General features: G+C 42.8%; 1 protein-coding gene across 1 annotated transcript; it reads left to right on the forward strand.

Annotated features, from left to right (window-relative positions):
• The first annotated feature begins 1,104 nt into the window (after positions 1 to 1,104).
• On the forward strand, positions 1,105 to 23,621 carry LOC143297053 (organic anion transporter 3-like). Its single transcript, XM_076609225.1, has 11 exons — positions 1,105 to 1,229; positions 3,720 to 3,989; positions 4,839 to 5,059; positions 7,579 to 7,809; positions 13,114 to 13,316; positions 14,429 to 14,785; positions 15,638 to 15,772; positions 16,128 to 16,210; positions 18,062 to 18,185; positions 20,241 to 20,313; positions 21,013 to 23,621. Exons 2-11 carry the CDS (start codon positions 3,734 to 3,736, stop codon positions 21,205 to 21,207), a joined length of 1,878 nt encoding a protein of 625 aa, XP_076465340.1. The 5' UTR covers positions 1,105 to 1,229; positions 3,720 to 3,733; the 3' UTR covers positions 21,208 to 23,621.
• The last annotated feature ends 576 nt before the right edge of the window (positions 23,622 to 24,197 follow it).

Raw genomic sequence — 24,197 nt, forward strand, 5'->3', positions numbered from 1 at the left:
CTCTCGGCATGAGTGAAATGTTTACCATTTCTATATGCTTGGATGACTGAACTGATGCGAAGCTGTGGTTTTACAATGTTTGCTCCCGTGTACTTGGAGGGGGCTTGTGGCCAGCCGAGTAGGTTTACAACACCCTGGAGTTTGAAACATACATATAACCTACAGCACAGGCACAGAAAGCAAGGACCGAGGTGTTATAATCATACCCTGCAGATGGTCTAACCCACCACAATGACAAAGGTTTCCCATGCTATGACCCAACAGAATGTTCTCACCGTGGGGGCTAGCGGTGTAGCGAACACCCGAACACAATCCAAGCTTATTATGTTTCATGAGATGGCAACAGGGGACCGATTTCAAACTGTGATTTCCACAGACTGCATGCAGAGTCCCTAATAGATGAATCGGATCCTTTGTTCAAAGACTGTCAGTTTTAAGGGCCACATCCACTCTTCGTACGGCCACGGGCGAAAACATGTAACCGGACATATATATATATATATATATATATATATATATATATATAAAAGCAATGTAGGTAAAGTAGCTTTAAAATTATTTCACTTTCCAAAAGCTTTTCGCCTAAATGTTTATTCGACAAAAAAGTTTTGTTTAATTTCCGCCCCTCCATCTCCTTCTCCACCCCATTCGCTCGCACGCGCGTTTGTGTGTGCGTGCACACACACACACACACACACACACACGCACGCACGCACACAAACACACACACACACGCACGCACGCGCGCGCACACACACACACACACACACACACACACGCACGCACGCACGCACGCACGCACACACACACACACACACACACACACACACACACACTTGTTTTCTAAGCCTCTTTGTCAAATCGTTTATACCCACACAAAAGGGTTGTTTTACAGCACTTGTTTTACTGTTTTCCACCACAGTCATACAGTTCATTGACCGTGTGTCCGTCAGTGCGACTTCACTTTCAACGGATTATGATTCATCGCCGGATTTTAACCCCGTGTTTGGGTGAAACGGCTTGTGTGTCAGCACCATTAGATGACCCAGAATCTGGCACACTCATTACCATTGGAATGCAGTCTGGTCTGGCGAACAGCAGTGTTTGTGTATGTGTACAAGAACATTCTGCAGCCCTGTCAGTGAACGCGTTAGATCGTTGGTGCTTTTGTTTCACGTCCAGCGAAATCGACTGAAATTTTAGACAACATCGACTCTTTGCATTTACAGGTATGTTTGTTGTTGTTTTTCACGATGGATGACTGGTGTATTTTAGCGAAAGTGGTGCACAATTTGCTGCAATGAATAGTTTTGATGACATGGTAGGCTCGATATGATTCCCGTTTGGCAAACACACAAAAATAGTTAAATCTGATACGAGAGTGCATCATTTTATGTGCAAATATACAGAAAATATACTTTGGTAAACGTTCTCCTGGCACTGAATGAAGCCGTGTTGTCAGTGCGCAAGTGTGGATATTATCATATTTGTACATTCAGATTACTGAGCAAGCATCAGTTGGATTCAACAAAACTGAATTGTAGAAGTTTTCAGTTGCTTAGAAATGTAGCTGCAGTGTGACATAATATCAGGCAACTGCGCATTTAATATGCAATCAACTGTGAAACCTAACATGTGATGATTGTGCGTGTAACAGCAGTGGAATTGTAACATATCACGCCATAATTGTACATATAACACAGAAACCAGTTTAAATGCACATGAAGGTAAGGCATGGACGAATGTTTGAAGGATGTACAATAGGTATCAATGGTGGTTGACATTAATCTGTGATTGCATCTGAAACATAGTAAGATGATTTACTCACTTACCAATGAATCCCAAAAAATTCTTCTTTTTTTAAAAATAATTTTTAGAAAAGGATGTCTAGATGGTAAAACAATGCAGCTGAGAATGGCAAGATTTATTAAGAATGGGAAAACGGTATTTTTAATGCATTTTATGCCATTGAGATGACTACTTTGTGGTCGTATATACCTTATCTGCAACCAAGACACTTGTATGCGCTCTGGTTCTCTCAAGATTGGATTACTGCAACTCTCTCTTGGCCGGCCTTCCCAAATATATGTTAGACAGACTTCAACGAATTCAGAATAACGCTGCCAGACTCATTTGCAGAGCTTCTAAATTTGACCATGTTTCCCCTTTCCTTCAGTCTCTCCATTGGTTGCCTGTTTCTGATCGAATAGACTGTAAGCTATCCACTCTGACCTTTTCTGCAGTCAACGCATCTGGCCCCAAGTATCTTTCTGAACTCCTTCATATCCATACTCCGTCTCGCCAGCTCCGTTCTTCCTGTGATATTCGACTTCTCAGGATACCTCACGTCAGAAGTAAGACCTATGGACACAGATCGTTTTCTTTTCAATCGCCAAAGACGTGGAACAAGCTCCCTGATAACCCCCGCCAGTCTGATTGCCATGCATCTTTTAAATCTCGTCTCAAAACTCACCTTTTCCCTCAGCAGTAAGTTCAGTTGTGGCAGGTCCTGTGCTTGACTATGTGTATATACATATGTATGTGTACATAACTACATGCATGTATATGAATGTGTGTGTGTGTGTGTGTGTGTGTGTGTGTGTGTGTGTGTGTGTGTGTGTGTGTGTGTGTGTGTGTGTGTTTGTATATGTTTGTGCGTACCAATGTGTGCGTATGTGTTGAGGATAGCTGTTAGGTACACATGTATGTTAAAATGTATGTATGCATTGTGAGTGTGTGTGTGTGTGTGTGTGTGTGTGTGTGTGTGTGTGTGTGTGTCTGTATGTATGTATGTCTGTGTCTCTGTGTGTCTCTGTGTGTCTTTGTGTGTGTGTGTTTAGTCACATTTTGGTGTGTGTGTGTGTGTCTGTGTGTGTGTGTGTGTGTGTGTGACATTGATGTAATGTGCTATGTAAACAAAAATGTTTGTGTAAAGCACCTAGAGCACATTTCTGGATAGTGTGCTATATAAGTATCCATTATTATTATTATTATTATTATTATTATTATTATTATTATATGTCACAATGAAAGACAGCAAAAGTGCGTCTAGTTGTAGCGTAACACGTGATCATTGCGTAGGTTCTGACGTCACAATGAAAAACAGCAAGAATGCGTCAATTTATAGCGTAACACGTGATCATTGTGTAGGATCTGACGTCACAAAGAAAGACAGCAAAAGTGCGTCTATTTATAGCGTAACACGTGATCACTGCAAAGGTTCTGACATCATAATGAAAGACAGCAAAAGCGCGTCCATTTATAGCATAACACGTGATCATTGCGTAGGTTCTGACGTCACGATGAAAGACAACAAAATTGCGTCTGCTTGTAGCGTAACACGTGATCACTGTGTAGATTCTGACGTCACAATGAAAGACAGCAAAAGTGTGTCAAGTTGTAAAATAGCTTGTGATCATTGCGTAGGTTCTGACGTCAGAATGAAAGAGAGCAAAATTGCGTCTAATTGTAACGTAACACGTGATCATTGCATAGGATCTGTCATCACGATGAAAGACAGCAAAAGTGCGTATAGTTGTAAAAAAAAATAAAAATAATAATAACACGTGATCATTGCGTAGGTTCTGACGTCACAATGAAAGACGGCAAAGGTGCGTCAAGTTATAGCGTAACACATGATCATTGCGTAGGTTCTGACGTCACAATGAAAGACGGCAACAGTGCGTCAAGTTGTAGCGTAACACATGATCATTGCGTAGGTTCTGACGTCACAATGAAAGACAGCAAAAGTGCGTCAATTTCCCATGACGCGGCGAAGGGTGGCGAGGAGGACCCAGGAGACATGACGACATGCGACCAGAGGGAGATAAGGGAGGATGGGGAGGAGAAGGAGGGCATGGACCTGGAGGTGGTCTTTGAGCAGCTGGGCAGCAGGGGGCCCTACAGGATCGTCCAGCTGGTGCTGCCCATGGTGGCCAGCTTCCTCACCGCCATCCCCATCATGGCTGCGGTCTTCATAGGGGAGTGGGGTTTGTGTGTGTGTGTGTGTGTGTGTGTGTGTGTGTGTGTGTGTGTGTGTATGGAGGAAGGGGTGTTGGTTAATGGGTGGAGTGTGTGTGTGTGTGTGTGTGTGTGTGTGTGTGTGTGTGTGTGTGTGTGTGTACGTCTGTAGGATTGGTGGGGGGGCGGAGTGGTTGGGAAGGCATAATTAGTTACAGGGACTCTGTGTGTGTGTGTGTGTGTGTGTGTGTGTGTGTGTGTGTGTGTGTGTTGTGTTGTGTGTGACAGAGAGAGAGAGTGTGTGTGTGTGTGTGTGTGTGAGAGAGAGAGAGAGTGTGTGTGTGTGTTTGTGTGTGTGTATGCGTGTGGGATTGGGGACGTGGGGGGGTGGGGGTGGGGGGGGAGAGAGTGGTTGGAAAGGCATAATTAGTAATAGGGATTCTGTGTGTGTGTGTGTGTGTGTGTGTGTGTGTGTGTGTGTGTGTGTGTGTGTGTGTGTTGGGTGTGATTCCGAGTGTACATGTATACAGACGAGAAAGAGATAAAAGAATAATTTAGGTTCAAAATATCTTGATTCATTCATGATGCAATATTATGAGGTAAAGAAATGGGAAAAAAAAAAAAAAAAAAAAACGCTTGGTAGAATGACTGATTTCTGACCATAAAATAACGTTCTGCCATCATCATTATTATCATTATCATTATTGTTGTTGTTGTTACTACTATAATCATTGTTATTATCAAGTTGTCCATAGTTGCATTATCATGAGTCTATTGCGCATCATATGAGGAAGATGTCTGTTTCCTTATGTGTCCACTCGACAGTGCATTTATCATTCTTTTTCTGTCTATATTTCCGTCTGCCATCATATCAACAGGCTACCAGCCAGGTCACCAGTGCAGCCAAGTGGATAACATCACCCAGGTGGAAGAGTATCTCCCTCATGATGTCACCGACTTAACCTCCTACGACATCCAGTATGACGAGTGCAGCATTGACGTCACTGTCAACACTTCCGGTACATCCTCCACTCACTCTCTTCCCTGTGTGGCTGGTGTCAACTTCTCCATGCCTTCCCACACCTCCTTCTTCACAGAGGTACGGTTGTGTAGCTGAAGTGTGAGGACATGGTGATACATATATGTCACGAAGCTTTGCTGATCAAGAGTCCTCCCCCCCTCCCCCCTTCCCACCCCCTTGTTTTGCTCCTCTACACTCCTCCATTCCTCCATCTCCAATATATTTTTTATGTATCGAGACCGCTTCGATATACGTTTATCAACAACAAAGATGCATTGTTTTTGTCTCAAATTTCTGTGGCTTTTCATGCCCTGCTCTCATGGTTGACCTCAGTTTCGATACACCTTCACGTTCGTGCTTAGGGTGAGTCCTGTCAATGTCTTCAGTGTCGGCGGATTCTTGGTGGGCTGTTGCTGGAGGGACGTGGTGGTGGTCTCTGTTCTGGGAGGGATACTCACTCTGTGATGTCGCTAGTGTGCGGTGTCCTAAGTACGTTAAATCAGAACAGGCTTCTACTGATCACCACTGAAGTGACTTAGCAGCAGTGCAGGGCCTGCTCTGGTGTGTGGCCTCCTGGCGACCTAACATCGATGGTTCCCAGCTCACTGCCGAGACTGGGACTATGACAGAAGAGCCCGGGTGTGGCCGTGTATGAGGGAATCGGAATGAGGGGCGTGGGAATAATGCCACTGAAACTGTGCAGATGTTGGGGCAGCAAAAATAAATAAATAAAATAAATAAATAAATTAATAAAAGAAAGAAAGAAACAATTTCTCCCACTCCCCTTTCCGAAGACGTATCAAATTAACAACACATGCTTTTCCTAAACCTTTTTACATGAATCTACATATGATACAAAGTTGGATCAAGAGATATATAAGCTCTGCCATTCGACTCTCGCTTCCTATATAGTCAGACGCAATACCAGTAGACCACCACTTCACACTTTTGTATAATCTTACAGTGGTCGCTAGTGTGTGACAAGACAAGACAGGCTTGACAGATCACACTTTTGTATAATCTTTCAGTGGTCGCTGGTGTGTGACAAGACAGGAATGATGGAGCTCACTTTTGTATAATTTCAATTTCTCAAGGACTCGTCACAGCGTTCGGACATGTCCATATACGCTACACCACATCTGCCAGGCAAATGCCTGACAGCAACATAACCCAATGCGTTTGTCAGGCCTTGATTATACACTTTTGTATAATCTTTCAGTAGTCACTGGTGTGTGACAAGACAGGGCTGACAGATCACACATTTGTATAATCTGTCGGTGGTCGCTGGTGTGTGACAATAAAAGCCAACACAGAGCTGACGGATCACACTTTTGTCTTATCTTTCAGTGGTCGCTGGTGTGTGACAAGACAGGAGTGACGGACCACACTTTTGTATAATCTTTCAGTGGTTGCTGGTGTGTGAGAAAACAGGACTGATGGATCACACTTTTGTATAATCTTTCAGTGGTTGCTGCTGTGTGATAAGACAAGACACCACTGACGGATCACACTTTTGTATAATCTTTCAGTGGTTGCTGGTGTGTGAGAAGACAGGATTGACGGATCACACTTTTGTATAATCTTTCAGTGGTCGCTGGTGTGTGAGAAAACAGGACTGATGGATCACACTTTTGTATAATCTTTCAGTGGTCGCTGGTGTGTGACAAGACAGAGCTGACAGATCACACTTTTGTATAATCTTTCAGTGGTCGCTGGTGTGTGACAAGACAGGAGTGACGGACCACACTTTTGTATAATCTTTCAGTGGTCGCTGGTGTTTGAGAAAACAGGACTGATGGATCACACTTTTGTATAATCTTTCAGTGGTCACTGGTGTGTGACAAGACAAGACACGACTGACAGATCACACTTTTGTATAATCTTTCAGTTGCTGCTGGTGTGTGACAAGACAGGAGTGACGGACCACACTTTTATATAATCTTTCAGTGGTCGCTGGTGTGTGAGAAAACAGGACTGATGGATCACACTTTTGTATAATCTTTCAGTGGTCGCTGGTGTGTGACAAGACAGAGCTGACAGATCACACTTTTGTCTTATCTTTCAGTGGTCGCTGGTGTGTGACAAGACAGGAGTGACGGACCACACTTTTGTATAATCTTTCAGTGGTTGCTGGTGTGTGAGAAAACAGGACTGATGGATCACACTTTTGTATAATCTTTCAGTGGTTGCTGCTGTGTGATAAGACAAGACACCACTGACGGATCACACTTTTGTATAATCTTTCAGTGGCTGCTGGTGTGTGACAAGACAGGAGTGACGGACCACACTTTTGTATAATCTTTCAGTGGTTGCTGGTGTGTGACAAGACAGAGCTGACGGATCACACTTTTGTATAATCTTTCAGTGGTTGCTGGTGTGTGAGAAAACAGGATTGACATATCACACTTTTGTATAATCTTTCAGTGGTCGCTGGTGTGTGACAAGACAGGGGTGACGGACCACACTTTTGTATAATTTTTCAGTAGTAGTTGCTGACAAGACAGAGCTGATGGATCACACTTTTGTATAATCTTTCAGTGGTCGCTGGTGTGTGAGAAAACAAGACTGATGGATCACACTTTTGTATAATCTTTCAGTGGTCACTGGTGTGTGACAAGACAGGGCTGACGGAGCTCACCCAGACAGGGGTGTTTGCCGGTCAGGCTGTGGGCTCTTTGGTGTTCTCCAACCTGGCTGACCGCTTTGGTCGGAGGAAGGTGTACGTTTACTCCACCCTCTGCTTGGCGGCCATGCTGGTGGGCATGGCCTTCGTGCCCAGCTACCCCTACATGCTGGCCTGTAGGATCGTGGCGGGATTCTTCCAGTCAGTGAGTGGTGGTGTGGACTGTGGGTGTAATGTTGTGGTGTGGTGTGATCGGAGATTTGTGCTTGGTGTTGCGTGGGGGGAGGGAAGGGAGGAGGAAGGTGTGGTGTGTGTGCGTGTGTGTGTGTGTGTGTGTGCTTGCGTGTTTGTGTGCGTGTGTGTGTGTGTGTTTGTGTGTGTAGGGGAGGGTGCACGTTTTTATGTGTGTGTGTGTGTGTGTGTGTGTGTGTGTGTGTGTGTGTGTGTGTGTGTGTGTGTGTCTGTCTGTCTGTCTGTCTTTCTCTGTGTGTGTGTGTGTGTGTGTGTGTGTGTGTGTGTGTGTGCTGCGCTCGTGCGCGCGTTTGCGTGTATGTGTGTATGAGAGAGAGAGAGAGAGGAAAGGGGGATGTCTGGTTGACGCCAGGATAGTTTATGAAAAGGATGAAACAGAAAGTCGCTGAAATGCTGTCAATCATTAATTAAAAAAGAGAGACAGACAAACAGATAGACAGAGAAGTATTTTTTGGTGTAAAGAAGAAAGAAAGAGAAACAGACACACACACACACACACAATAAGACACACACAGAGACAGACAGACACACAGAGAGACAGGCATACAAAGAGACATTCTTTATATGAATATTTTTCTACGTATAAGATTAAGAGTTGAAGAACAGGTTGTTCGTGCTTGATTCTTTTGATTCACCACACTGTCTTTGTGTCGCTTGAGAGGCGCTCTGCATGCATGGACAGGAACCAGAATGTAGGTAGGAACACCGGGGTGTAACCAGCCAGATGTATCATCAAGCTCACCATACCTGCTAAATGTATCTTCTGCCTTTGAATTATTGCAGAAAGGAGAGGGACAAGGGTAGTCATGTTAGTATGGTCAGGTAAATATAGACAACTTAATTTTACGAGGGTCTGCAATGTCCTATTTTAGCATCCTAAATCATTGCACATATTGATTGGTACACTACTAATAACTTTTTTTTTTAAAGCAAAATGATGGCACGTTAGTTTAGTAACTGAATCCGCATCAAAGTGGAGTAAAATAACGTACAAAATAAAAGTCGAAATCCACTGAAAAAGGGTGACAACATCTACTGATGGTAGTATCGTTTCATACAAGCACAAAAGTACCGGTAAAATAGGTGCAATCGTTCAGGATGCTGAAATTATAGACTATCTTGGGATTGTAGATCAGGGACCGTCTGTCGGATTTAACATCCATCCACGTATTCTCCCGAGCCACGATTCAAGTGCGTTTGATATTCCAACAGTCACAAGGCGTGAAGTTCTGAAAACATTGAAGCTGACAGGCCTTGGACTCGTGAAAATGTTACCCCTGCCAGCTTCTGCTTCTACAGTGCGAATAACCAAAAATCGCATTGAGCCGAGTCAGGACTCTCTGAAGGCGGGATGGGTGGGGAAGAAAGACCTAGGACGTGTTGCTGCGCAGTGACCTTGACTTTGAGGGGATTGGCATTGTCACGAAGCAGCAATGTTTTGACAGCTGGGCGCTGCTCACGTTCAGGTCATTACTTTACAAAGTCCGGTTAGCACATAAGCGTGAGTGTGGACTCTAGTTTCAATTTGAGTTCGATGTAGGTGTCTATGTACGCTACATCACATCTGCTATTGAATGAAAGAGGAGCAGATGCCTGATCTTCGCCATAAACCCACTGCGCTGATGAGGTTACGCTGCTGGTCAGGCATCTGCTTGGCAGATGTGGTGTAGCGTATATGGATTTGACCGAACGCAGTGACGCCTCTTTGAGCTACTGATACTGATACTGATGAGGCATTGAAAGCCTGCCCTCAGTTTGTGTTAAACATACAGAATACAGAATACTTTATTATCTCAGCAAGAGAAATTCATTTGTGGTGTAAAACACATAACTAATACACAGAAATCACAGCCATTCAACATGTATACATAAAAGGCATAAGATGTTTAGATGGCAACCCATGCGTACAATAAATAATCACAATAGATAACAAAAACACAACAGAAACCTTTAAAGTTAATTTAGAGTAAATCATACATGCATACATCATCACAGTCATACATGTGCAACACAAAATCAATTAAAGGATATGAATAAAATAAGCATGAAATAGCAAACTAAAAGTAGACATAAGACATAAAAAAATATTATAATAGCAATGCAATTAACATGAAAAAGTAAAAACACACGATTATAGTCAAAGTGAAAGTGTGGAGTATATGTGCAATACGAAAACAATCACCAGTTTACAAATGACAACATGTAGTGAACGAAAATCTGCCGACAGGGAAAAAAAAATGTCAGATTCCAGTCTCTTGACATGATTTTTAATGTACTTCGAGTTACCATGCAAGAGGCAGACGATGAAAGAAAATGACAGAAAGGAATGTCTGCCTGAATGAATGATGACAGATGTGGCTATTGATGTTAAACTGGGAATCCACGTCGAAATTCTAGAATGATGATGGTGGTTTTGAGGTGCCATTATTAAGTGTTGCCATTGATGTAAACGTCCGTGGACAGAAAAAGCTGCCCTTTCGACATTTAGTTGACTGGAATGGACGGTAGTGGTGGTGATGGCGGTGGTGGTCGTGGCGGTGGCAGTTGACAACCACAAACGAAAAAGAATATTAAATGTATTATAAAGTAAACGTAGCTGAAAACGTACATTTTGCTCTTTTTTGTTTTACGTTCACATTGAAAAATATACAAGTTAAGTATCAAATGCCGTGGGGTTTTGCTGGTCTTTTTTTCCGCACTCTGTGTGTGTGTGCGCGCGCGTGAAGGCTATGTACATGGACACGCGCAATTATGCAACCGGCACACATAAAACACAAGGTAATTTTATAGCCTAATCGTTATCATGTTGCCCGATTTCTTGGTGGGGATAATTCCCCTGGCCAAATTACTGCCGGTTTCCCACCCAGATGATCATGGGTTGATTACCCTTTGTGTCCATGACACTCTCGGCTAATAGTTTGCTCGACACTTTTGCTCTGTTATTTTACATAATAATAGTTCATGACACACACAAAATGTAGGCTCTCTCTCTCTCTCTCTCTATATATATATATATATAGAGAGAGAGAGAGAGAGAGAGAGAGAGAATATATATAGAGAGAGAATATATATAGATATACTGGTATATATAAATTATATATATAGAGAGAGAATATATGTATATATATATATATATATATAGAGAGAGAGAGAGAGAGAGAGAATATATATATATATATATATATATATATAGAGAGAGAGAGAGAGAGAGAGAGAGATTCTGTTGTTGTTTTCAATGTTGTTGTTTTTTAATCATGTTACAATAGACACTGTTCCTTCCCCCTCGACGAGAGGACCCTTCAGATTTTACCTGCATAGAAACCTTTTTTAACCCTGTAGATTAGGAGAAACATCACCAAAGGTCCTTGGATCAATGTCATATCTGCGGGGGGGGGTTACCAGAAAGTAAGACTTACCAACCGCCGTGGCGCAGCGGTTAGCTTCGCAGACTGACGACAAGCATGACGTGAGTTCGAGCCCCAGCAGAAACATAGATTTTTTTTCGGTCCGTGGTGGTCAACTTCCTGCCGAGAGTTGAGCGTGCTGTGGGCTGAATTAGGAAGACCGAGACCTCAGGATCATCCACCTCACGGATGCAGTGTCTGGAATTTTAATCAAATTTCCCGACCAACACTACAGTTGTCTGTATCTGCAGGTCCTGGCTGACGCTGGGATATAATCTGAAATGTAGAGCACAGCCTTGCTAACCTCATCCCCAGCCTGAATGGACTCCACAGCAGCATCGTCATCGTCATCATCATCGTCATCATCATCATCATCGTCATCGTCGTCGTCGTCGTCATCACCATCATCATCATCGTCGTCGTCGTCGTCGTCGTCATCATCAACGTCATCGTCATCACCATCATCATCATCATCTTCGTCATCGTCATCATCATCATCGTCATCATCATCATCAGCAGCAGCAGCAGCAGCATCATCAGCATCAGCATCATCATCAGCAGTATCATTATCATCATCGTCAGCAGCAGCAGCAGCAGCAACATCGTCATCATCATCATCATTATCATCATCATCAATAAGGAAAGAAAATTCCCTATTTCTGTAGCCTTTCGTGCCCTGCTCTAAGGTCTATGCCAGCTGGACACCATATCCGTCGTCTGAGAGAAAGCAACTCCAAGGAGTCATACCTGTCTCACACAGAATAAAGTACAAGATCAGCACTCTATGTTATAAATGTATTCACAAATCTGCCCCTTCCTATCTCTGTGGCTGCCTTCACCTCTACAGTCCATCTCGCTCTCTACGATCGGCTTCGGATCCACTCTGTTTACGCATACCCAGATTCAAACACTCGACTGTTGGCCGCCGTTCTTTCTCTGACTCTGGACCTTGCAACTGGAATGAACTTCCTCTTTCGCTTCGTCTGGTCTCCGCACTCAGCTCTTTCAAGTCTGGCCTTAAAACCCACCTCTTCCCAAAATAGCCTCCCTTCCCTGCCTCTTCCTTGTCTTCAGTTTTTCCAGTTTTAGAGTTATGCATGCGTGTGAATGACTGGTGCGAAAGCGCTTTGGTTTGTCTCTGCACAAGATTCAGCGCTGTATAAGTATAATTATTATCATTATTATTATTAAGATCGAACCATACGGACTACTTCCCAGTGAGTGGCTCGAGTAGATCACGCACGCAGGGGAATGGCATCCAACTTCTGTACAAGCACAATGAGGGGTGGGGGGGGGAATCATCGCCTTGGTGAATAACACCTTCCCGTGGAATGGCCGGAACGCCTAGAATATTACAACCTACCAATTCTACGGATCCTTGCTCCACGGTCACGGATATTGCGACAAATGCAAATGCACGTTATCATCCACACTGTGCAGGGCAAAGGAGCACGCTCCAGAGCCAAAGCCAGCTGAAGGAAGGATATCTTTCTGAGCTAGCACCAAAGAACCGACCTCCTTCGGAGCCCGCACAGAGGAGGAGAAGGATGAATAAGATAAATCTGGTTGGTTATATTCCAACGATGGGAATAGAGGTCTCCGTTTCATTCTGGTTCTTTCGAGTCCACAGGCGCAAAGCTCAGTTCAGTTACTCAAGGAGGCGTCACTGCGTTCGAACGAATCCATGTACGCCATACATCTGCTAAGCAGATGCCTGACCAGCAGCGTAACCCAACGCAAAATTGCACCATCTAAGTGGGTGGAAGGCTTGCGTCGTGGTCAGATGAGCGAGAGGGAGAGACAAGACAGACAGACAGACAGATAGACAGACAGAGAACTGTATTTCTGCCCAGGGCGTGAACAATGCCGCCTACACGATGTTCATGGAGCTGCTGCCTCAACGATGGCGATGTGCGGCCAGTGTCCTGGACGCCATCATGTGGTCTTCCAGCTGTGTCTTCATGGCCACAGTGGCCTACTTCCTGCAAGGAGTGTCCTGGAGATACCTCTGTCTGGCCTATTCCTCCGTGTTTGTCTTCGGTTTCTTCTTACCATGGTAATTGGCAAGTCATGTTGGTCTGTGTTCGTGCGTGTGTGTTTTGTGTCTGTGTGCTAATCATCGTAATAAACAGGGCCAAAGAGTATTTGGCAAGTCTTTCCTTGAACTGAAGTTAAAGTGATAAGTATTATACCTTAAATCAGTTCTCCGTCTTGACTATTGCCATTATCCGCCCGATTATCATCCCGAACTACTCTGTTCCAGACTTTGTTGAAATCAGCAGTAACAGACTGTTTTTGTTTTAACTTACAATTTTTCTACAACAATCAATTACTGGGCATATAATTTTCTACCAAACTGTTACGTAGCATTCTGGCGTCCTAATGAGAAAGGAATGGAATAAAAACAACCCTTATTTCCCAAAGGCCTTTACAAACAAGACTGCAACGAACCTCTGTGCTCTCATCCAGCTCTTAAACATTCCATCCAGGTACCCTGTGTCTCCTCTGATTTCTCTGCATGTGGATTTGAAGACCACTGGCTTTGATTTGTTCAGGTTCTCACACCCTGGAACCACTCTTTGCTGCTCTCTCTTCCTTCCTTCTCTCCTTTCTTCAAGCCCACAGACCCAGCTTCTTTCTGTTCATGATAAGGTTTAAATCTTTAAAGTCCGTGTTGACGGGCTTGTGTGGGAAGTGTGAGAGCTTGCCGTTATGTTATGTTTCAACCGAATTTGATATGTCACGGTACTATGTGTAAACATAGCATATAAGTAACTAGTTGGTTTTTTTCTAATTTGTAAGTGTGTATAAGCCCTCCCTTGTGGAGCGATGGCCATGTGGAGTGATGACCTAGAGGTAAGGGTTGTTCCTGGCAAAATTCTGTAGAAAAATCCACTTCGATAGGAAAAGCAAATAAAACTGCACGCAGGAAAAAAAAGCAAAAAAATGGGTGGCGCTGTAGTGTAGCAACGCGCTCTCCCTGTGGACAGCAGTCCGAATTTCACACAGAGAAATCTGTTGTGATAAAAAGAAATATAAATACAAATGCAAATACAAATACAAATAAAGACTTTTTTCCGTGAACGATTAAACTTTAAAAATATACGTTTCCTCCTCCAATATAAATTTTAAAAGTCGAAATATATCTCACTTGTTTTCACTCAACAGTTTCTTGGACGAATCCCTCCGCTGGCTGGTGGCTACGGGAGACATGGAAGAAGCAGAGAGAATCCTGAAGAAAGCCTGTCGGATGAATGGCAAAGACTTTGGGAAAGTCAAGAAGGTGTTCTACGAACAGGTCCAGAAGGCGCAGGATGGAACGACACCCACGAAAAAGAATGGAGAAAATACGCCACGTGCAACAGCGGTCACTGGTGACGACACGAGTGAAGGAGGTACTGGTGGTGAGGATGTGTGTGATGAAGGAAGGGATGCTGCTGTTGTTGTCAGCCACAAATACACCATGCTGGATCTGTTCCGGTACCGGGTGGTCCTCGTGCCACTTCTGGTCTGCATACTTGTTCGGTAAATCTCGTGTGTGTGTGTGTGTGTGTGTGTGTGTGTGTGTGTGTGTGTGTGTGTGTGTGTGTGTGTGTGTGTGTGTGTGTGTGTGTGTGTGTGTGTCTGTCTGTCTGTCTGTCCGTCTGTCTGACTGCCTGTCTATCCCTCTCTCTCTCTGTCTGTCTCTGTCAGAGTACTATATTTCCAAAGAAAATGTTAACTTTGTAAAAATCTCAGATTTAAGAACATAATGTTAAGCATTTCTAAGACCAGTTACGATAATTTAGATAGCTCAGAAAGATAGCCAATAATAGTATGAAGAAGAAGATAAGTAATAATAATAATAATAATAATTATTATTATTATTATTATTATCATTCATATCATAGTATCATTATCATCATCATAGTTTATTTCTATTGCGCCTCTCATTAAAACAACACTGCTCAAGGTACATCACACAAGTAAAATGCAACAGAAAGAAAAACATTTTATACAAAAATCACAACCACAGGTAAAGATCTCCAAAACCATCCCACGCGAACAACGTACAATCAAACCCAAACAGTGAACCAGAACAACCAATTTCACACACACACACACACACACACACACACACACACACACACACACACACACACACACACACGTATGTGTGTTTAAGTGTAATATGCAAGCATAAACTCGAAAACCTTGTTTAATTTAGCATCATATGTTATCAGCTCTAAAAAAAAATTAAGCATTGCAGTTTTCTGTTGCATTGAAGATTCTTACATCTATCAGATACGATCTCAAAATAATTCGCCAGTGTCTTAGGTGAGTGAACTTCTAACGAGTGTCCGTTTGAACACATAACTATGATAATCATGTCCCAAGGATGAGCGACAATTTGTTCTATTACGCGGTGATGCTGGGGTCTGCCAAGCTGTCTGGGAACAGGTTCCTCAACTTTGGTCTCCTGGCTGCTCTGGAGGTTCCGGCGAATCTGACGGCGCTCTTCTTGATGCCCAGGTCGGTCACAGCGAGATTGGGTATATTGATTAACCCCTTGTGTGCTGAACCTTGCTGAAATGAGATCAATGTGGCGTGTGTTTAACGGGTGGCATTAGTGCTTTTCGTATTGTTGATGGGGTTGGGTTTTTTTGCTTGTTTGTTGTTTTTGTTGTTGTTGTTGTTGTATACAACCACACACATATGCATAACAAATATGCACCAAACATGCAGAGAGAGGTGAAATAAAAGACTGTGAAATTATTACCTTAGTAAAACCGACTCTTGTTCACCTCTTTTTTCTTCTTCTTTTCTTTCTTTTTCTTCTTTTTTTCTTTTTCTTTTTTCTTTTTCTTTTCTGTATTTTTTTTTTCAGGTTCAATCGCAGACCTCTGGCGTTCATGTACGGCATGGTTGCAGGGTGCTCTCTGATAATCTCTGTTGCACTGATAGCGCTAGGTGAGTGGAAAAAAAAAACAACACAATTGATCTGCCGCAGCTCCCAAGTCCCGTTGTTGGTCCTTGATTAATAATAATGTATCAAGCAAATTGCAGTTAAATACTGCATCGATTGGAACAGGAGGCAGACACATCATAAGTTGAGAAAGGAGATGATGAAGAAGGGAAGAAAGGAGGGGGGGGGGGGTCTCCTTTCTCCGTGACAGGATGTCATGATCTACCGGGGTCAGCGCTTTTTGTTGGGCTTTTTTGAGAAAGCGTTTGTTGTTATAGTCGCATCGTGTTATAGTCTTTGAGTTTTGAGTTCTTTCTTCTTTGCTGCTCCTCACATCTGGAACAGCCTTCTTTATCATATCCGTGCATCTGACGGACTCAATAGCCGAGTGGTTAAAGCGTTGGACTTTCAATCTGAGGGTCCCGGGTTCGAATCACGGTGACGGCGCCTGGTGGGTAAAGGGTGGAGATTTTTACGATCTCCCAGGTCAACATATGTGCAGACCTGCTAGTGCCTGAACCCCCTTCATGTGTATATGCTAGCAGAAGATCAAATACGCACGTTAAAGATCCTGTAATCCATGTCAGCGTTCGGTGGGTTATGGAAACAAGAACATACACAGCATGCACACCCCCGAAAACGGAGTATGGCTGCCTACATGGCCGGGTAAAAACGGTCATACACGTAAAAGCCCACTCGTGTGCATACGAGTGAACGCAGAAGAAAAAAATATATCCGTGCATCTGATTCTATTTCTGCTTTTCGCAGACTCATCTCTTTTTTTTAATCTGTCTATAAGTACTCTCAGCTTCCTTTTCTCCAACACCACCCATGTCAGCTCACTTTGGATGTATGTGGAGTGGGAAAGGGAGAGTGTGAGTTGGGCAGATGGCTTTTTGAGAAAGAGTGGTCATGAATGTTTTATGTTACTTGTAATTTTTTTTGTGTAAAGCGCCCTGCGCTCTTAGTGAGAAAGGGCGCTGTATAAATGTACATTATTATTATTATTTGACGCAAATATACAGAAATTTGTTCTTTTCTTCCTCTTCTCTTTTTTTTTTTTTTTTTTTTTTTTTTTTTGAGGACATAAATGTATTTGTTTCAGTCTAAATGTTTTGGTTTAGTGTTCACGGAGAGGAGTGAAATAAACAAGGAATTCCATACTTACCGTATGTGTACTATTGTCTGTAAAGATATTGGCTTATATTAAGGCGATCTGGTCTGTGGATGAGCCTTAAGAAATATATCGAAACTCAAATGAAAGGACAGAATTAGAAGAGCATTATTTTGGCGTGGATCTCGATAGTTCTGGTCACTTGCTATTACATTCTCGGGTATCTGGGGATGCTGGGGATATTCTTATTCACTGTTTTAGATACAGGTATAATTATGTTCAGTTTCATGTCTCTGTACTTGCGCACAACTGCTTCCTGTGGTAAATATGCATGATATACGCATTATTGGTGCTCGGTAATGGGTGTTGTGCGTGCCTCTGTGTGTGTGTGTGTGTGTGTGTGTGTGTGTGTGTGTGTGTGTGTGTGTGTGTGTGTGTGTGAGTGTGTGTGTGTGTGTGTGTGTGTGCGTGTGTGTGAGTGTGTGTGTACGTGCGCATGTATCTATGTATGTATGTGTGTGTGTGTGTGTGGTGTATACATGTGTGTACGTACGTGTGTGTGGGTGTTTGCGCGCGCGCGCACGCGCTTGTGTGTGTGTGTACGTGCGTGCGCGTGTGTGTGTGTGGGTGTTTGTGTGCGTGTATATATGTGTGCCGCGTGCACAAGCACGTGTCCGCGTATACATTTGCATGCAACCGTGTAGGTGTGCTTCAACCGTGTAGGTGTGCTTCAACCGTGTAGGTGGAGGACAGGGAGTGACATTGATCCTGGGCACTGTGGCACAATACGTGGGCATGTTCGCCTTGCTGGGTTCCTACTGTCTGCTCTTTACCTACGACATGGAGGTCTTCCCCACTTCCATGAGGTTTGTATGTTTGTTAACTACAGTTTGTATTTGTATTTGCATTTTTTTTTGTCACACCAGATTTCTCTATGTGAAATTCGGGGCTCCTCTCCCCAGGGAGAGCGCGTTGCTACACTGAGAGCGCCACCCTTTTTTTTCTTCTTTTTTTTTTTTTCCTGCGTGCAGTTTTTTATTTTTTTAATTTTTTTCTATCGAAGTGGATTTTTCTACAGAATTTTGCCAGGGACAACCCTTTTGTTGCCGTGGGTTGTTTACGTGCGCTAAGTGCATGCTGCACACGGGACCTCGGTTTATCGTCTCATCCGAATGACTAGCGTCCAGACCACCACTCAAGGTCTAGTGGAGGGGAAGAAAATACCGGCGACTGAGCCGTGATTCGAACCAGTGCGCTCAGATTCTCTCTCTTCCTAGGCGGACGCGTTACCTCTAGGCCATCATTCCACGCGCGGAGTTTGCTTCATATTTCGTTTTGAGATTGCAGCAAATTTTTGTCAGAGATGGTTTGTTTTTTTGTTTTGTTTTTTTTTGTTTAAGAGGGGGGGGGGTTTGGTTTGTTTGTTTGTTTGTGTTTTTTTGTTTTGTTTTGTTTTATTTGTTTTTTTTTGTTTTGTTTTTTGTTATTTCATTCATGACTCGAAGCAATTTAATAATTGTAACCGGCGACCACAGATGTGCCTTCCTTATAGACTGTGTGAATGGTTGAAAAGTCGCACATCATGATTGCCATGACAGACTCTCTACTGGTACCCGACCCGAAGCCACACATGAAAAAGCAATTTCTCAGAATGAACGTAATAAAAACGAAACTATTCTACTGAAAATTTAACACGCGTCCTCCAAAACTTGAACATATACGAAACTACTCTATTGAAAATTTAACACGCTTCCTCAATACTTGAACATATACGAAACTATTCTATTGAAAATTTAACACGCTTCCTCAATACTTGAACATATACGAAACTATTCTATTGAAAATTCAACACGTGTCCTCAAAAACTTGAACATATACGAAACTATTCTATTGAAAATTTAACACGCGTCCTCCAAAACTTGAACATATACGAAACTACTCTATTGAAAATTTAACACGCTTCCTCAATACTTGAACATATACGAAACTATTCTATTGAAAATTTAACACGCGTCCTCAAAAACTTGAACATATACGAAACTATTCTATTGAAAATTTAGCACGCGTCCTCCAAAACTTGAACTTATACGAAACTATTCTATTGAAAATTTAACACGCGTCCTCAAAAACTTGAACTTCTCAACGGTAAGCAAAAGACCTCAGTCTAATATCATCATCTTAGATGAACAGACTATAAATAAATAAACGAACGCAAAAGACCTGAAATGAAAATACCACGCCGTATCAGTGACTGATACAAATATGCACGGATGGCACACAGAGGCCTTTTTTTCTGTGAACGATATCAGAATAGAAAAACTCACCAGTTCGGTTGTCGTTGTCTTTTAACAGTATAACTATAAGCACTTAATATTCTAACAAACATAAACGATTTTTTTTCTATCAGCTTGTCATGAATTTATAACAATACAGGCATGCATTTTCCGTCAATGGTATAAGTATTTGTATTTGTATTTCTTTTTATCACAACAGATTTCTCTGTGTGAAATTCGGGCTGCTCTCCCCAGGGAGAGCGCGTCGCTACACTACAGCGCCACCCCTTTTTTTTTTCTTTTTTTTTTTTTTTTTTTTTCCTGCGTGCAGTTTTATTTGTTTTTCCTATCGAAGTGGATTTTTCTACAGAATTTTGCCAGGAACAACCCTTTTGTTGCCGTGGGTTCTTTTACGTGCGCTAAGTGCATGCTGCACACGGGACCTCGGTTTATCGTCTCATCCGAATGACTAGCGTCCAGACCACCACTCAAGGTCAAGTGGAGGGGGAGAAAATATCGGCGGCTGAGCCGTGATTCGAACCAGCGCGCTCAGATTCTCTCTCGCTTCCTAGGCAGACGCGTTACCTCTAGGCCATCACTCCACTATACAGCTACTTATCATTTGAAACATACACAAAACTGTTCCAGGGCCATTGGAATAGGAGTATTGGCGGGCGTAATAAGGATGACCGATATGGCAGCCCCTTTCTTGCTGGTGTGGGTAAGTGATGTGTCTTGATAGCCCTATGACAGGAGATGAATCAATTGATAATGTGAACAGCAATGAAAGAAAACGATTTTGGGCCAAGAAGTCTTTTTAGACTGATGTCATTTTCGATTAAATACGTTTTAGTTTTCATTCTTCAATAACTTATTCATTACCGTTTAGAAACTGCTTATACTTGGGGAAACGTGTACGTATACCATGATACATTTCTGTAAGCAATATATAATTTTTTATTAAGTTTGGAGAGCAATTTCGGAACAATACGCATGGGTGTATTGTCTCAGTCTAATATCTGCCATCGTACTCAGCATCTCTACCTTATTGTTATGAACATTCATCTACGAATTCCTATCAGCTCATATCGACTGGTTTGTTCATTTGATCAAGCAAACAATCGTTTGATTTGGGTCATTGCATGGGTGCGGATAATTACTGGATGGTGTGAGTTCATACAGGTGCATACATGGCGTATGCCTAATAATCACTCGAGCAAACTATAGTCATAGAACTATAGCGATATAGAAACATCGTTGTCATTATAAAAATCGTCATCATCTCTTTACTAGGGGTCCGGGCTGGTGTGCAACATATGTTTGATAAGAGATCCTCGCGTGTGTGTGTGTGTGTGTGTGTGTGTGTGTGTGTGTGTGTGTGTGTGTGTGTGTGTCTGTGTGTGTGTCTGTGTGTGATCAGGCTGAAGAGACCCCCTGGGCCCCAGGAGTGATGGTGGGATGTCTGTGCATCCTTGCCAGTGTCTCCATCTGGCTTCTGCCGGAAACACGTCACAGGAAGTTGCCAGACACCATCGAGGAAATCCGGGCGTGGAAAAGCCACAACAGGAAGGAACCTGACGTCAAACTGACAGCCGTCAGGCGTCAAGCCTGCTGAGCCTATTACCTTATAAATTTGTGTTTATGATGCACCTGAACAGTTGGTCATTATCTGTTGAATAATGTCAACCAAGGGCATGCAGCCATTCGGTTGTGATCTTTACGTGAACGGCACCATTGGTTTTGAAATGGATCGAGCTGATGTCTTCTCTGTGTGTTTTGTTCCCGTTTCAACTTTGAATAATACAATGTAAAAGATTAAATTGTGACACGCTGATTAGCAGTTTTTTCCAACTAATTATTTGCTTTAAAGTTCATTGATGGGTAATGTGAGAGCAAGCGTTTGCTCCTTCTCACACACATGTCATCCAAATTCCCCGAAACTCAGTTAATAATTAGAATTAGTGGAGCAAACTGGAGCATTTACTTAATTATTCATTAAAGTCCAAGATTATCCGCTGTATATAGCTAAACCACGCCTTTATTTTGCTTGCAGGTCATTGGCTTAAGTTAGTTGTTTTCGTGTGTGTGTGTGTGTGTGTGTGTGTGTGTGTGTGTGTGTGTGTGTGTGTGTGTTTTAATTCATAATATTCATTTTCCCGACAGAATTCACAATTTGTTACCGCACAGCGTTTTGCTGATGTTTGGTGATAGTTCCGGTCATGCTCTTCAAGTTGCAAATTATAATACTATATCCACAATCTACAAACGTAATTGTGATATCTCAAGAGACTGTACCGATTTTGCAATAACTTTTGCTCAGCATAAGATTTACAACATGTTTATTTGTGAGACTTATCAAGACAAATGAAATATCTTTATTCTCTAATAGAAGTCCAATGCACTTGGCCATCATGCAGTTACCGTTCTGTATGGCCATGTCTAACTTGCTGGTTGTCATTATTTTTGTATTTGTATTTGTATTTCTTTTTATCACAACAGATTTCTCTGTGTGAAAATCGGGCTGCTCTCCCCAGGGAGAGCGCGTCGCTATACTACAGCGCCACCCATTTTTTTGTATTTTTTCCTGCTTGCAGTTTTATTTTTTTTCCTATCGAAGTTGATGTTTCTTCATAATTTTGCCAGGAACAACCCTTTTGTTGCCGTGGGTTCTTTTACGTGTACTAAGAGCATGCTGCACACGGGACCTCGGTTTATCGTCTCATCCGAATGACTAGCGCCCAGACCACCACTCAAGGTCTAGTAGAGGGGGAGAAGATATCGGCGGCTGAGCCGTGATTCGAACCAGCGCGCTCAGGTTCTCTCGCTTCCTAGGCGGACGCGTTACCTCCAGGCCATCACTCCATGTCTAACTGGCTAGTTGTCATTATGAATGACTGACGTTCGTGTATAACCATGATCGTCTGACTGTCACTCTGGATGAATGCCTGTGTCTGACTGGTCAAGCCTGACCGGCCAGTTGCTTCATTTCGTATGGGACAGCGCCGTGGCGGAATCGGTTAGGCGTTGGACTTAGTATCTAGCGTTTGCCAGTTACCAGTATTCGAGATACAGTTTTGGCCTGGTGTTGTGTCCTTGGGAAAGGCACTTTACTCAGATTTTCCTCACTCCACCCAGGTGTAAATGGGTCCGGGGAAGGCTGGAACGGCAGGAGAGGACCAGGCCCCATCTTCCTATACCGAGCCCAAGACAGAGTGGGTGTGAATTTATTGTCCCAATGGCTGTAAAGAACTATGGAACCTTCAACTTTTTTTTAACCTCCTGCATGACCATTAATTTCTGATTGGCCCGTTGTCATTCTGTATGATTATGTCCTATAGGCCATTTGTCATTCTGTATGACAATACCAGTTGTCATTTTGTATCACTGTATGACTGTACATAATTAGCCAGCTGTCATTCCGTATATCTGAATGACAAGCGCAATTCTGTACGACTTTGTCTGATGGGCTAGTTGTCATTCTGCATGACTATACCTGATTGGCCAGTTGTCATTCTGTATGACCATTTCTGATTGGCCAGTTGTCATCCTGTATAACCATCTCTGATTGGCCAGTTGTCATTCTGTATGACCATTTCTGATTGGCCAGTTGTCATCCTGTATAACCATCTCTGATTGGCCAGTTGTCATTCCTGTATAATCATCTCTGATTGGCCAGTTGTCATCCTGTATAACCATCTCTGATTGGCCAGTTGTCATTCTGTATAACCATCTCTGATTGGCCAGTTGTCATCCTGTATAACCATCTCTGATTGGCCAGTTGTCATTCTGTATGACCATTTCTGACTGGTCAGTGTCATTCTTGAAAACCATAATGTGTGTGTGCATGCATGAACTTTTAGAACTTGCGCGCACGTGTGTGTGTCTGTGTGTGTGTGTGTGTGTGTGCAAGGGGAGGATTTAGTTCAGACTTAGTTGTTGCCAAATGACTAATTTAGTCCCATTTTCTCTTTGTTAGTTATTTTCAGATTAAACGTGCATCTTTTCTTATCCGGTATGGTGTTGCTTTAGTGATTTGTTACAGGACTTGCTGAAAGCCCTGATGTGGCAAAGGCTGGGTTGAATAAACGATCTTTGCAGCAATAAGTTTGCTTAGTGTCAATGATGAATGTTCCTAAGTTTGTAGAATCAACGTGGTCTTAGGAACGTTCTTCATGCCAAGCAACGTGGGGTTGCTAGGAGGGGTTGTGCAGACTCGTCCTGTTGCTGCTGACAGCCTCTAATCCAATCTGAACTGCACTGAACAAATAATGTATTGACCTGTGACTATACTTCCCTACATTCTGACAGTACGGTTTTCACATGCATACATTTTACATCACCTATTTTGCAACAGAGAGAGAGAGAGAAAGAGAGAGAGAGAGGAGAGAGAGAGAGAGAGAGAGAGAGAGAGATCAGTCAGTATTCAACTACAAAGAGACTTATATGAATGTCAACTTTTCAGTGTTGCAAATGCACAGTGAAATTTATGATAAACTGTACTATCAAAATATTGCTAATAATAATTATGAAAAGTAAGCAGATTGTGCTAATGGCAGAGAAATCCTGGTGGGTAACTTAATAAAACAAGTCCAGCTTTCTCCCAGA

Source organism: Babylonia areolata, chromosome 22, assembly GCF_041734735.1.
Source record: "Babylonia areolata isolate BAREFJ2019XMU chromosome 22, ASM4173473v1, whole genome shotgun sequence".
NCBI lineage: Eukaryota > Metazoa > Mollusca > Gastropoda > Neogastropoda > Buccinidae > Babylonia > Babylonia areolata.

Bases quoted from the DNA above. Each gene is read 5' to 3' on its own strand.
- LOC143297053 (XM_076609225.1), top strand. From the start codon at position 3,734: ATGAAAGACAGCAAAAGTGCGTCAATTTCCCATGACGCGGCGAAGGGT. The intron at 3,990-4,838 runs GTTTGTGTGTGT...TCATATCAACAG, and splicing joins GGTCTTCATAGGGGAGTGGG to GCTACCAGCCAGGTCACCAG. The intron at 16,211-18,061 runs GTGAGTGGAAAA...TCAACCGTGTAG, and splicing joins TGTTGCACTGATAGCGCTAG to GTGGAGGACAGGGAGTGACA.